The 13,386-nt window shown below is 46.4% G+C and overlaps 1 protein-coding gene across 1 annotated transcript; it reads right to left on the reverse strand.

The window, feature by feature from the left end:
* Nucleotides 1–675: 675 nt before the first annotated feature.
* On the reverse strand, nucleotides 676–11,451 carry LOC115402163 (NACHT, LRR and PYD domains-containing protein 14-like). Its single transcript, XM_030110627.1, has 6 exons — nucleotides 11,056–11,451; nucleotides 7,811–9,614; nucleotides 7,557–7,730; nucleotides 7,303–7,476; nucleotides 2,364–2,410; nucleotides 676–2,158 (listed from the first exon to the last, which is right to left on the reverse strand). Exons 1-6 carry the CDS (start codon nucleotides 11,327–11,329, stop codon nucleotides 1,575–1,577), a joined length of 3,057 nt encoding a protein of 1,018 aa, XP_029966487.1. The 5' UTR covers nucleotides 11,330–11,451; the 3' UTR covers nucleotides 676–1,574.
* Between the last annotated feature and the right edge of the window lie 1,935 nt (nucleotides 11,452–13,386).

A 13,386-nucleotide genomic window follows, 5' to 3' on the forward strand; every position in this document is an offset into this window, starting at 1 on the left:
TCCATTGCACAGAGTTTACTTTGCATTGATATGAAATCTTTTCATTTTGTGGGGAAGTTTTGTTTTATTGTTTCAGGATTGTTTAAAGAAATAAAAGATTTTAGAAAATGTAAACATTTCATTGGGCAAATGAGCCGTTCTACATTTATATGAAAATCCTCTGAGCTTCTGGACTCAAATGATATTAATGAGCTGCAGACTTTTGAATAAAATGTATTTGTTACACATCTATTGTGAATAAAATCTTTGATTAAGTCCCCTGTGTTTGGGTTTGAGTCGTGTGTTATTGTTTGAATTCAGATGACCTTGAGTGACCTTCCATTCTGAAAGCAGAGGATTTAATCTGCTGTGGCTCCATCCTTTGGAGCTGGAACAGCTTCAGCAGTGTTGATGGGAATGTTGGAGCATTCTTCTAGAACAGGGCTCACTCTGACTCTGGATGTGGCTCCAACAGACTTTGCTGGATGGATCGGAAAGAAGAACCGAGGTGGAAGCTCAGTTTCTTCACAAATGTTCATTAGGACCCATAGTTTAGGACAGATATGAAACAGGAACCTCACAGAACAACCAGGTTCTCATCAGACTGTGTTGAACATTATAATAAATAACATTTTGCTGTCTATTATGTTCACAAACATCAAGAAATCACAAGAGGAGACCACACTATGGCACATGTTCAATCCAGGAAAGTTTATTCATCAATTCAATAAAAGATTATTTTTCACCCTCAGAATCACTTGTTCATATCCCCACAACGATCCTGATAGCAAACAGAACGGTCACATCATCATAAAGAGAAGCAGTGAACTGAACTCTGGAACCATCATGGAGCAGTTCATTCAAGCTGCTCTTCAGACTTTTGGCCACCAGGTGGCGCCAAAGAGGACGGTGTAGAAAAGCTTCCATCCAGCATCAGAGCTTCAGAAAGCTTCATTTGTCCATCAGTGTTAAAAAGAGCTTCACTTCCAGCCTGGCAGCAGACTGACAGACTCAGACTCTCAGTCAGACTCTCCTTCAATCAGTCCAGCTGAGACCAGACTGGTCCAATCAGGACCGGCTGGGCTGGACCAAAACACAAGGACTGTTTGAAACACAGAAAATTAACCTTCACCACATTTTAACAGGATAACTGGATATAAGTTAAAAGAAAATAATGTGGAAGTCGTCAAGGAGGAGACAGACGAGTGTCTTCTCCCACAGTGGACGCCACACCATGACATTACAAAGAAAGAAATCAAAGAACTTGTTGAGTTTTAACTTCAGGAACTCCTAAAGGAAATGAAATCAAGGATTGATTTTTGGTAACTTGCAGAAGAACACTGATTCAGTTCACATTTACAATCCAACATCAACAACTCAAATGTCACAATGTGATCAGAAGAGTCCTGTCCTCATCGTCTCCACTGCTGCTGACAAAGACTTGAGGAGGTTAGAAAACGTCCTGAAACTGAAACTGACCACATATTTACAAAGTGTTGGAGGCTCCGTCTGTGAACCCTGCTGAACTCCACTGATGTTCTCTGATCTCTGATTGGTGCTGACAGGACTGCTGTCAGAGACAGAGACCGTCCTTCCTACAGAGGACACAGACTCACTGAAGAACCAGAACCAGAGTTCCAGATTCCAAATCCAGCATAGAGAGGTTGAGAGAATGTGGTGTTGAAGGTGTAGAGGTGGATCAGAGAGTCAGAGGAGACTCTGAAGAAGGACAGAGAGCCAGCAGGACAGTCCACATACACTGCTACTCTACCAGAGGAGGAGGAGGAGGAGGAGGAGGAGGAGGAGGAGGAGGAGGAGGAGGAGGAGGAGGAGGAGATGGATGTTTCTCTTTTATTGTGCCAGACAGAGTAACCTTCATCAGAGCAGTCCAGACTCCAGGACTGATCATTCCATCCAAACACACACTCATTACTGTCTCCTCTCCTCCCGATTCCTCTGTAACTCACTGATACATAAACATATCCGCTCCACTCGACCTCCCAGTAACATCGACCACTCAGATCATTTCTACACAGCAGCTGAGGAGTCCAGTCAGCAAATCTGTCTGGATGATCAGGATACGGCTGCTCCTCCTTCACAGGTGTCACCTTCCTGTTGTTGTTGGACAGTTTGAGGAATCTGCTCATTGAGTTTTCATCCAGTTGAAGTTGAGAGAAATCTGATGGAGAGAAAGAGAGAAAAGTCATCCTCTGACACATGTGATGGATTTCTTCTCTCTGGACTTCCTGACATGTTGTTCATTCAGAGAAAGTTTCATGAGGAAACTTGTTGTCAGACTTCTCTTGTCAGTGATGTTTGAATGAATCAAAACCTTTGATTGAAAGAGAAACAGTCACTGTTTGGTCCTCATCTGTCCAACTTACACTTCCTGGGACCAGGTTTTAACCTCTGCTCTCCACCATGGTCCACCCTGCAGGAAGAAAGACAGTCAGAAGGGTTTTCTCTCCAACAGGAGTCCTAACTGCTGCTCAACATGAAGCAGAGCTCCTCAGAAACAGGCTGAAAGAGCTCTGAGTCCACACTCTGGGACTGTTTCACTCAGGACAGCAGTCAGCTCTGGATGGATGGATGAAGAAGATGAAGTGATGAATGAAGCCTCCTCTGATGTTTCAGCTCACACTGACTCATTTCAAAGGTTCAGACTTGGTTCAAAGTCTCTGTGGAGACGTTTGGAGGCTGAAAGTGTTTCTGCTGCTTTGGATCAGTGTGATGAAGATGAAACCTGTCGGCATGTTTCTGCTCCTCTCCTCCTAAAGACAGCTGGAAAAGGAGCTTTCAAAGGATCCTTCACACTTCTGGAGTTTTCACTGAAAGACTCCGTCTGACAGAGAAGAAGAGAAGTTCTGTTTCTCGTCATCAACCAGCTCCAACACACACATGGAGAAAAGTCTCCATTCAGCAAAAACACACAGAAAACCCTGAAGATCATGTTGGAATGGAAAGTGGATGAATTCTCATCAGGATTTTAAGAGTGAAGAGAAAAGCAGCAGTTTGATCAAAGGATTCAAACTCCAGGTCCAGATGTCTGAACCACATCACAGAGGCTTCAAACTCTCATTTCTATCATCAGGGTTCAGCTTTTCTTGGTCCTTGTGTCATAAAAATCACTGTTAACAATCAGTGGAGACATTTTGTAGACCAGGAGTCTTTAACTAAAATGTTAAGAGGCTCAGTTTGATGATATTTCTTGAAGTAAAGGTCCAGAAGATCAGAATGTTGAACTATTTAGTGTGATATTAAAGTTCTGTCAACATCTGTGTGTAATCAACACCTGAGTGTCAAATCTAATTCATTCAGTGAAATTCACAAAGTGTTTGTTAATATTTATTGTCATGAAACATGGAACTGAAAATAAATGTTTGACTGTCAATATAATGTTCTGTCATTTACTAAATAAAAGTCAGGCTCATTTTCAAAATAAGACAAACTAATCAAATGTTCAGCAGCAGTGCTGGACTTCAGAACAATAAACCAGACCTGACAGATCATCAGTGTAAAGACAGGTTAACTCCTGGAGAAATGCTCTCTTTCCTCCTCAGGGAGAAATCGGAGCTCTTGCTTGACCTGCCAAGATGTTCCAGCTGGACTTCAGTGGAGTCAGAGTCTTTCTCAGACTCAGGTGGAGCTGCTCATTGGTGAGCCTGGAACCAGGTGGAGTTTAGTTTCCTGCTGGAGAAAGCTGCCTCTCAGCTGTGTTGGAGCCAAACATGGTCCAGAGGGAAGGAGGAAGAAAAACTCTTCATTCTGGATGAAATGTTCTGTTTTCACTGTCAGCTTTTCTTTTGAGTTCCATTTGGTAACTATTGTTCCTCAGCTTTCTCTGTCTCAGTGGACTTCCTCTTTCTCTCCACTCTTCTCATTTCCAGCATGAACTCTCACGTCTGTCTGAGCTGCAGAACCTTTTCACCCTGAAACACTCAGACTTGATGGTCCGCCTGGTTTCATGTGACGCTTCACTCACACACAGCTGGTGTGTGTGTTTCCTCCTCCACTGAATCACGACCATAAAGACTGTAAAAGCTGAGCTGCTTCAAAAAGAAGCTCCGTCAGCTTTGAAATCAGAACCTGCTGTTTTAGCTGTCAGTGCTGCGTCTGCAGGGCTGGACAGGAACCAAGGAGATTTACTGGAGTACTGCTCTGAAGCACATTCTTTGAGGATATGTACTTTACTCGAGTATTATTTTTTGGGAAAACTTATGACTTTCAATCCAAAACATTTGAAAGAGAAATGTTGTAAAACTCCACTACATTTCTATGAAGAGCCTCACGACTCGTTACTTTTAAGAACAGCTTTGAAGTCAGCAGATAAAAGTTATTTTCTGATTTCTTCAAGTGGAGTCGTGGTAAAAGACAGATAGCGCAGAGCAAATGTTGGAAAGTTGGTCGTGGTAGAAGTGGCGTACACAAACTACAGTTTAAAGGAGGGGTATTACGTGTTTTTTAGCCCTTTAGTATCAGTCTACGACACACTCAAGCAACAGCTTTGCCCCAAGTTGAACAGTGAAAGCTGCATGTGTCAAAAACAACTTGAATCAAATGTGCCTCTGCATCAGGCTGCCTCAAATGACTGGAAATGAGTTCCTGTCTCTTTAAGAATCTCCTCGCCTTAGTGACACGCCCCCCTCACAGCATCCATCTCGGCGATTTGCGGAGTATTTCTCCTGTCCCTCTCACGGGTGGGGGAGCAAGCTGTACAGGAGGAGCCGTGCGGACTATGTCAGAACTGGGGCGGAGCTGTGCATTATGGGCGGAGCTATGCATTATGGGCAGAGCTGTGCATTGCAGGCGGAGCTGTAAATTACGGGCGGAGCTGTGCATTATGGGCGGAGCTGTGCATTACGGGCAGAGCTGTGCATTATGGGCGGAGCTGTGCATTATGGGCGGAGCTGTGCATTACGGGCAGAGCTGTGCATTATGGGCGGAGCTGTGCATTATGTGTGGAGCTGTGTATTACGGGCGGAGCTGTGCATTATGGGTGGAGCTGTGTATTACGGGTGGAGCTTGCATTGCAGGCGGAGCTGTGCATTATGGGCTGGGCTGAGCATTACGGGCGGAGCTGTGCATTATTGGCGGAGCTGTGCAGCACCAAGCGTTTCAGCCTCAACATGGCTGCCAGGGGGAGATTCAGGGATTGCTCAAATATGCGTGAATGGTTCAGGAAACAGCTCCTTGCGTTTTTTTAACAGGGAAATGACCCTATAGCATGACACAAAGCTCAAAAAAGTGGATTCTGCATAATACCCCTCCTTTAACACAGGAGGCCAAACCTCAAGTCCGTGTTGGAGTTCTTTGAAATGAAGAATGATTTGTATTGTTTTAAATGTTGACTTTGTTTGCCATGCTGAAACTTAAAGGGATACTTCAACATTTTGGCAAATTGGCCCATTTAGCGCAATTCCTTAGTCATTTGGAACAGCATACTTACTGTTTTTGTGAGGGCGAGCTGTTGTTTATTCAGAGGTGAGTCAGGGAAGGTTTTCAGGACGGACACAATGGAAGTGGATGGTATTTTTGCTTCCCCTCGTCAAACTCATCAAATACACAATCCAACAACCCCAAAACACTTTGGTGGACAAGTTATAATCCACACATTCACTACGCTGTGGAACACCAACAAATAATATTGTAGCGTTACGACACTGAAGCAAATACTGGGAACTACTTTTTCTTTTGAGATCACTACGCCCAGACAAGGGGACAAGGGGAAGCAAAAATACCATTCACTTCCATGGTGTCCGTCCTGAAAACCTTCCCCGACTCACCTCTGGATAAACAACAGCTCGCCCTCACAAAAAAAAAAAAGTAAGTATGCTGTTCTAAATGACTAAGGAATTGTGCTAAATGGGCCAATTTGCCAAAATGTTGAAGTATCACTTTAAAAAAAAACTCAGGAACATCTGATGGAGGCAATAATATCTTCAGCCTGGATGGAGGATTTACTGGAGACTGCATGTTTCCTTCTGTCACTGAGGAATGAATGACCTCTGACCTCTTGAAAAAACACTGAGCATGGCCGACCTGAAGACAAACCTGCTCCTCACTGCAGCAGTACAGCCACACAGCAGACTGAGGATAGAACAGAAATGTGTGTTAACACTGTCAGTCCGGCTCCTGCTGCTGCTGGACTGTAGAACTACTAGAGGAACACAGTCTGGACTGATGGAGCTGATCCTGAGTCAGACTGTCAGCAGGTTTAGAAGACGTCATGTTGTTGGTATTGATGGGGTCAGAGGTCAGAGTTCAACATGTATTGATAATCCTCAGAGCAGTGTGTGTTTGCTGTGTGTAAGAGTTACATTACACTGAGAGGACGACACACTGGATTTGTCTGTATTTTACGTTTGCTGGTGAAGCAATCTGAATGTTACGAAGAGTAATTTTACTGTTTAATTGAAGTAGTTTGAGTATATTACTGATTACATTTTTTGGAAAGTAACTTGTAATTGTCCCAGACTCCATGTTTGAAGCTCCCCTCCCATCCCTGATCACCTCCTACTAAACTCCCTGTCCAGCTGGAGAAAGCCTGTGGAGGTGAGATGACGAGTCAACATCTGTTTCATTCCAGATCAGTATTTTAAATGAAGCCTCCTGGACTCTGAGGAACTGCAGTTTGATGTCAAGGTCAGTGAAATGATATTTGATCCTCGACTTTGTCCCACTGGGGCCAGTCCTGTGTGGATTAATAAGTTAGTTAACTAGATAGTGAACAAACCAAGTTAACTACAATACTTGACCAGGTAGAGAAGGTTTTCCAGCAGCAGTAATCCTGATAGACTGAGTAACTTTATTTCTTTACTCTTTTTAACTCAGCATTTCTCCCACTGTCTGATCTGCTGCAAAGCCTGATAATGGGACAAATCTGATTTTCTTGTGGAGGTGGTGGGAGTTCATCTTCAGTGTTTTATTTTTCTACCACTTTTTTTCCACAGCTTCAATCAGCAGGTCGATGCATTCAGTAGATTGTTTCAGTGGTTTGGTTGAGTTCATTCATTGTGTCACGATGCAATAATGTTTGACATTCAGATGAAAATGTACTTTTATTACTGAAGTATTTTCTAAATCATGTACTCCAGTACTTTAACTGAAACAATCTGACCTAACAGCTTTCTCTTGTATTGGAGTAATATTTGACCAGGAGCATCAGAACTTTCACTCCAGTCATGGAGCTGAGGACTTTGTCCACCACTGAGGGTCTCTATGGGACGGCGTCTTGGTTCAGACCTGGACCACAGTCCACCTATTGAGGACCACTGCTGTGGACAGTCTCAGTGTCCATGAGGAGCTCCTGCTGTGTGTCCATACCTGAGAGTGTCCAGACTGCAAGGTGGATCCTCCACTGCAGCAAACAGCTTCTCCACTCCTGAGGCTCCTGGATGGTTGTAGCTCAGGTCCAGCTCTCTCAGATGGGAGGACTTGGAGCTCACAGCTGAGACCAGAGAAGCACAGCCTTCCTCTGAGACCAGACACCCTGACAGACTGGAGGCACAAACATGGCATCAAGTCAAGCAGGAAGAAGGAAGATCCTCCACATGATCAAGCAGCAGCTGGATCCTGACCTGAGAGCTTCCAGTTTACAGTGAGGACTCTCCAGTCCAGAAGACAGTAGCTTCACTCCTGAATCCTGCAGGTCGTTGTTACTCAGGTCCAGATGTGTCAGACTGGAGGACTGAGAGCTGAGGACTGAGGACAGAGCTCCACAGCTTCTCTCTGACAGACCACAGCAGCTCAACCTGAAGAAGAACCAACAATGAAAACCAGATCAGTGTTTCTCCTGGACTCAGTTCTACAGATTTGTTCTTAAACCACGTACAGAGCTTTGCTGGAGGCTTTGACCACTGGCAGCAGCTTCAGAAGAGCCTCCTCTGAAGCAGAGTACTTCTTCAGGTCAAACTCCTTCAGATCTTCTTCTGATGACAGTAAGATGAAGACCAGAGCTGACCACTGAGCAGGAGACAGTTCCTCTGTGGACAGACGTCCTGATCTCAGGGACTGTTGGATCTCCTCCACCAGAGAACCATCATTCAGTTCATTCAGACAGTGGAACAGATTGATGCTTCTCTCTGCAGACAGACTCTCACTCAGCTTCTTCTTGATGTACTGGACTGTTTCCTGATTGGTCTGTGAGCAACTTCCTGTCTGTGTCAGCAGACCTCGAAGGAGACTCTGATTGGTCTCCAGTGAAAGACCCAGGAGGAAGCGGAGGAACAAGTCCAGGTGTCCATTTGGACTCTTCAAGGCCTCGTCCACTGCTCTCTGATGGAGAAGGTGGAGATTAGGCTTCTTCATCAACACTTTAGACCAATTGGATGTGTGCTGTTGTTCATCCAGCAGGTTGATTCCAGACTTGATGAAGGTCTGATGGACATGAAGAGCAGCCAGAAACTCCTGAAGGCTCAGATGGATGAAGCAGAACACCTTGTCCTGGTACAGGCCGCTCTCCTCTCTGAAGATCTGGGTCAACATTCCTGAGTACACTGAGGCTGCTCTGAGATCGATGCCACACTCTGTCAGGTCTGATGGATAGAAGATCAGGTGTCCTTTCTGCAGCTGACTAAAAGCCAGTTTTCCCAGAGACTCCATCATCTCCCTGCTCTCTGGACTCCAGTGTGGATCTGTGGCAGCTCCTCCACCATACTTGACCGTCTTGACTTTGGCCTGGACCACCAGGTGGTGGATGTACATCTGAGTCAGGGTCTTGGGCAGCTCTCCTCCCTCTCTGCTCTTCAACACCTTCTCCAGAACTGTAGCAGTGATCCAGCAGAAGACCGGGATGTGGCACATGATGTGGAGGCTTCGGGAGGTCTTGATGTGGGAGATGATCCTGCTGGCCTGCTCCTCCTCTCTGAACCTCCTCCTGAAGTACTCCTCCTTCTGGGGGTCGGTGAACCCTCGGACCTCTGTCACCCTGTCCACACAGTCAGCAGGGATCTGATTGGCTGCTGCAGGTCGTGTGGTGATCCAGAGGCGAGCAGAGGGAAGCAGTTTCCCCCTGATGAGGTTTGTCAGCAGAACATCCACTGAGGTGGACTCTGTAACTTCAGTCAGGAACTCAGTGTGCTGAAAGTCCAGAGGGAGTCGACACTCATCCAGACCGTCCAAGATGAAGACCACCTGGAAGTCTTCAAAGCTGCAGATTCCTGCTTCTTTGGTTTCAGTGAAGAAGTGATGAACAAGTCCCACCAAGCTGAACTTCTTCTCCTTCAGCACATTCAGCTCTCTGAAGGAGAATGGAAATGTGAAGTGGACGTCCTGGTTGTCTTTGTCTTCAGCCCAGTCAAGAGTGAACTTCTGAGTCAGGACTGTTTTCCCAATGCCAGCCACTCCCTTTGTCAGCACTGCTCTGATTGGCTGAGATCTTCCAGGTGAGGCTTTAAAGATGTCTCCTGGTCTGATGCTTGTTTCTGCTCTGTCTGCTGTCCTGGATGCTGCTTCAATCTGTCTGACCTCATGTTCCTCATTGACCTCTGCAGCCCCTCCCTCTGTGATGTGGAGCTCTGTGTAGATCTGGTTCAGGAAGGTGGACTCTCCTGCTTTAGAGACTCCTTCAAACACACACTGGAACCTCTGCTTCAGGCCACATTTCAGCTTCTGTTGGCAGATTGCAGCAGAAGTTCCTGGAAATAAAAAGAAATAAAAGGGTTGAGTGTATGAGACACTGAAAGTGAAGATGAAAGTGTGATGTTGATGTTTCTCCTCCATCAGATCATCCAGCTCTTCAGTAGAGACCAAACAGCCTCTGATCTGATGGAGATGTTTGCATGATATGAACAGCAGAGCTCAGGAAGAGACATGAGACCATTGTTGTCTCCATGTTTGATGGTTGGGGATGTGGACTTGTGGGAGCTGGCCTCCCTTCCTGTTTCCTGTGCTCCCTGTACTGGTTGGTATCAGCTGCTCTGAGTGGAGCTCTTCAGCTCTCAGCTTCTCCTTTTCCACTCAGCTGCTTTCAGGACTCATTCAGAGTCAGAGACTGACTTAGCACCAGTTCTTTGTTTCCATCAGCACCAAGTCCAGACCCTCAAAACTGGTGTTCAACAAGCACCAGCTCCTTGGTGGACCAGAGCCAAGCACAGAGTACGTCAGAGAGAGCAATTATTGTGACCAACCAGACTGGTGGAAACACAGAACCTCCAGTTTTATAACAGCCTGGAGTGAAGATACATTTTAAACTATCTCAGCATGGATGCTAGAATAAAACAGCAGTGGACTGAGGATGAGACCCAGAGCTTCCTGGCACTGTGGTGATGTCCACTACACAGTTCAGCACTACTGGACTGGCCTGGATTCAGTCTTGGTGGTTTTCATTCCACTAGAGTACCGGGTCGGCGTAGCTCCAGTTATCATTACAACTCGTCCAAACCTCCAGAGACGTCATTTGTTCTGTGGCACATTGTCGGTCACTCTGTCTACCTTCTGCTGAATCAGGAAAGTGTTTGACAGAATAAATGACTTATTCTGGAATTACTATTGCAACAACACATCATCAGCAGGGTAAAACTAACCTGTCTCACAACGGTCTAAACCCACCTCACGTTCCCTATTAGTGGGTGAACAATCCAACACTTGGTGGATTCTGCTTCACAATGACAGGAAGAGCCGACATCGAGTTGACATCTTACTCCAAGAAGAACTGACAGCTGCAGCCCGATACTGACACCATGACTTCTGACACAATGACTTGGCTCTGCTTTAATCCCTGGTCATGGAAACAGAACCAGTTCTCAGGAGGGTCCAGGTCTGAACCAACTCTGGCTTTAGCACCAACACCAAACTGACATCTGGATCTTATTGGTGGAAAACGGATATGTGTGGATTCTTCAGATATTCTTTCAGATATTTTTCATTTTGTTCACTCCTCCTGGTTTCAGACTCTGAGTCTTGTGTCGGTTCCTTTTCTGCTTCTGTCTGTTTCACAGTTTCTGTGTCTGACCTGGAAATGACCTCTGACCTCTGGTTTGGACTCTGTTCCTGCTCTCTGCTCTCCAGTCACTGTTGGACCTGAAAACATTTCTCTGTTTCATCTCCATCCTGTGAAATGAGATCAAATCCTCTTACTGCTCCACAGACGCTCAGCCAGCTCCTCCTGCTTCATCCTCCTCAGGAAGTCCAGAGTCATCCTCACTAATGACTCTCTGCTGCTCCTCTGCTCTTCATCCTCATCCTCTCTCTCACTCTCTGAGCATGCTGGGTAATCTGGACTCAGGAGCTTCTTCATCTTCTTCAGCTCCTCCTTCATGAAAGCCACCATGTTGTCCTCCAGCAGCTGGAACAGAGAAACATCTGGAGTGAGACAGATGGAGATGTGAGTGTAAATCCAGGATGACAACATGTGAAGCCGAGTCACTCTTCATGTGGATCTCCAGCAGAAACAGCTTCAGCATCAGTGAAGGCTGGAAGCTGGATGAAGGTTGGACTGTTTCACTCTGGACCTGAATGGATCTAAGAAGCTGAGAGTCTGCTTCATCTTTCAGCTGGAAGTCTCCACAACTTCTTCTGTCTCACTGATGTGACAGTGAAGTGTTGAATGGAGACTTGTTCTCACCATAAAGATGGAGTCCAGATGTGTTTGATGCTGAGGGGCGGAGCCTCCACGGAGAGCCTGGGAGCTCTGCTGGCTGACGCTGCAGAAACATGTTGACTTTGTTCAAGCTGCTGTTATGATGATGAATCCTGACACAAACACTGATTCTCACCCCTCATCAGCTCCTCCTGCTCCACATTTAAATAAAATGGGTTTAAACATGGACCGGTCACTCTTCAGGGACACACAGCTGGATGGAAACTCAGAGTCAGAGCTGAAAACAAACAACATCAGGAACAGACTGAGTGGAAACATGGAGGAAGACTGGAGGATAAAGGGAAGAAGTGAGAGTTTCAGTCTCTGATGATTCTCTGAGTGAGAACTAATGAACAGATAGAGACTTCAGCAGGATTTTAGCTTCAGCGACATGTCTGAATTATTTTGTAAATGAAGACATGAAATGCAGATGACAACAGGAAATAAAACTCACTGTTCTCTGAAATCTGTAAAGAAGTCCTTGGACCGGTCACTCTTCAGGGACACACAGCTGGATGGAAACTCAGAGTCAGAGCTGAAAACAAACAACATCAGGAACAGACCAGTGATGGGCAGTAGCAAGCTACAGGTAGCGGAGCTGGGGACGCCTCGAAGCTGACGCTTGTGACGTTTCAAGAACGACGCTGACACCAGGTGGTCACAAAGCTCGCGACGCTTTTGACGCGCGTCAGTTTATCGGCGCGCTGGAGGCTGATTTCTGTTTCCAGCTATGGCGGATCGCATCAGGAGAGTGGCTCGGCTTTATTTGTTAAATAAAGCTAGACCGCGTCGTTGTCGGAAAAGTGGCTATTGGCTGGTCTGCTCCTCTCTGCTCTGACTGCAGCAGGGGGCGCTGCTGAGACTGACCGCTGTGAGAGCTTTGGGACGGGGGAGGGGCTCACGCAGCACCCGCTGCTCATGGACAACAGCAGCGAGACGTTCTGTCACGTCTCCAGAGCACCGGAGAAGGTCGCTAGGTTTGTCGCTAGTTGCTTTTGACAAAAAAAAAAAGTCGCCAAGAGGCTTTGGAAAGTCGCCAGATTTAGCGAGAAAGTCATAAAGTTAGCAACACTGGCCAGCCCGCATCGGTGCTCGGATCACTCGTAGTGACGTCGCACCAGAGGGATTGTCTCTGATTGGTTGACGCCCAGCGGCAGCGCGTCGAAAGTTCAGTTTTCCCAACTCTCAAAAAGCGACGCTCATGACGCTCCTGACGCCGGGGACGAGCGTTGTGGGCGTCGACGCTCGAAACGCTCGAAAGTCGACGCTCCTGATGCGCCGCCTCACCGCCCGCCGCTCCACGACGCTCGTCCACCATAGACTTTGCATAGAAAAGCGCCGCTCATGACGCTTGCGACGCGTCCGGTGTGAACGCACCATAACTGTCGTGTCGAGTGTCCAGAAGAAGTCGGCTGTTTTGTGTGTGGGGAAAAAAAAATCTACGGTGACTGGTTGGTTTGCATATGACGACTCACAGTTGTGTAAGGTTCCCCAATCAGAGGCAAGATAAGGCGGGTCATCCACTCCAACCAGGAAGCAGAGTCCTACACCCATATTACCAAAAGCACATGTGAAATGACGACGAGTGAAGACAAAACAAGCAAAAGGGACGGAAGAACAACCGGATAATGGCAGAAGCAGAAAGCACTTGTCCCTCTGCTGACAGGAGGCTTGTTGAATTGTTTGCAGTTTGTTTTTTAAAAAGTACGCCGGCCCGAAACATCTCCAGATGCATTTACCTAATGTGGAGACGCAGTTCTCAAATTCCACGGACACACTATGTACCGTTAGAAAGCTTAAATTCTTATGAATCCATCATATAAACCACT

Source organism: Salarias fasciatus, chromosome 15 (genome assembly GCF_902148845.1).
Source record: "Salarias fasciatus chromosome 15, fSalaFa1.1, whole genome shotgun sequence".
NCBI lineage: Eukaryota > Metazoa > Chordata > Actinopteri > Blenniiformes > Blenniidae > Salarias > Salarias fasciatus.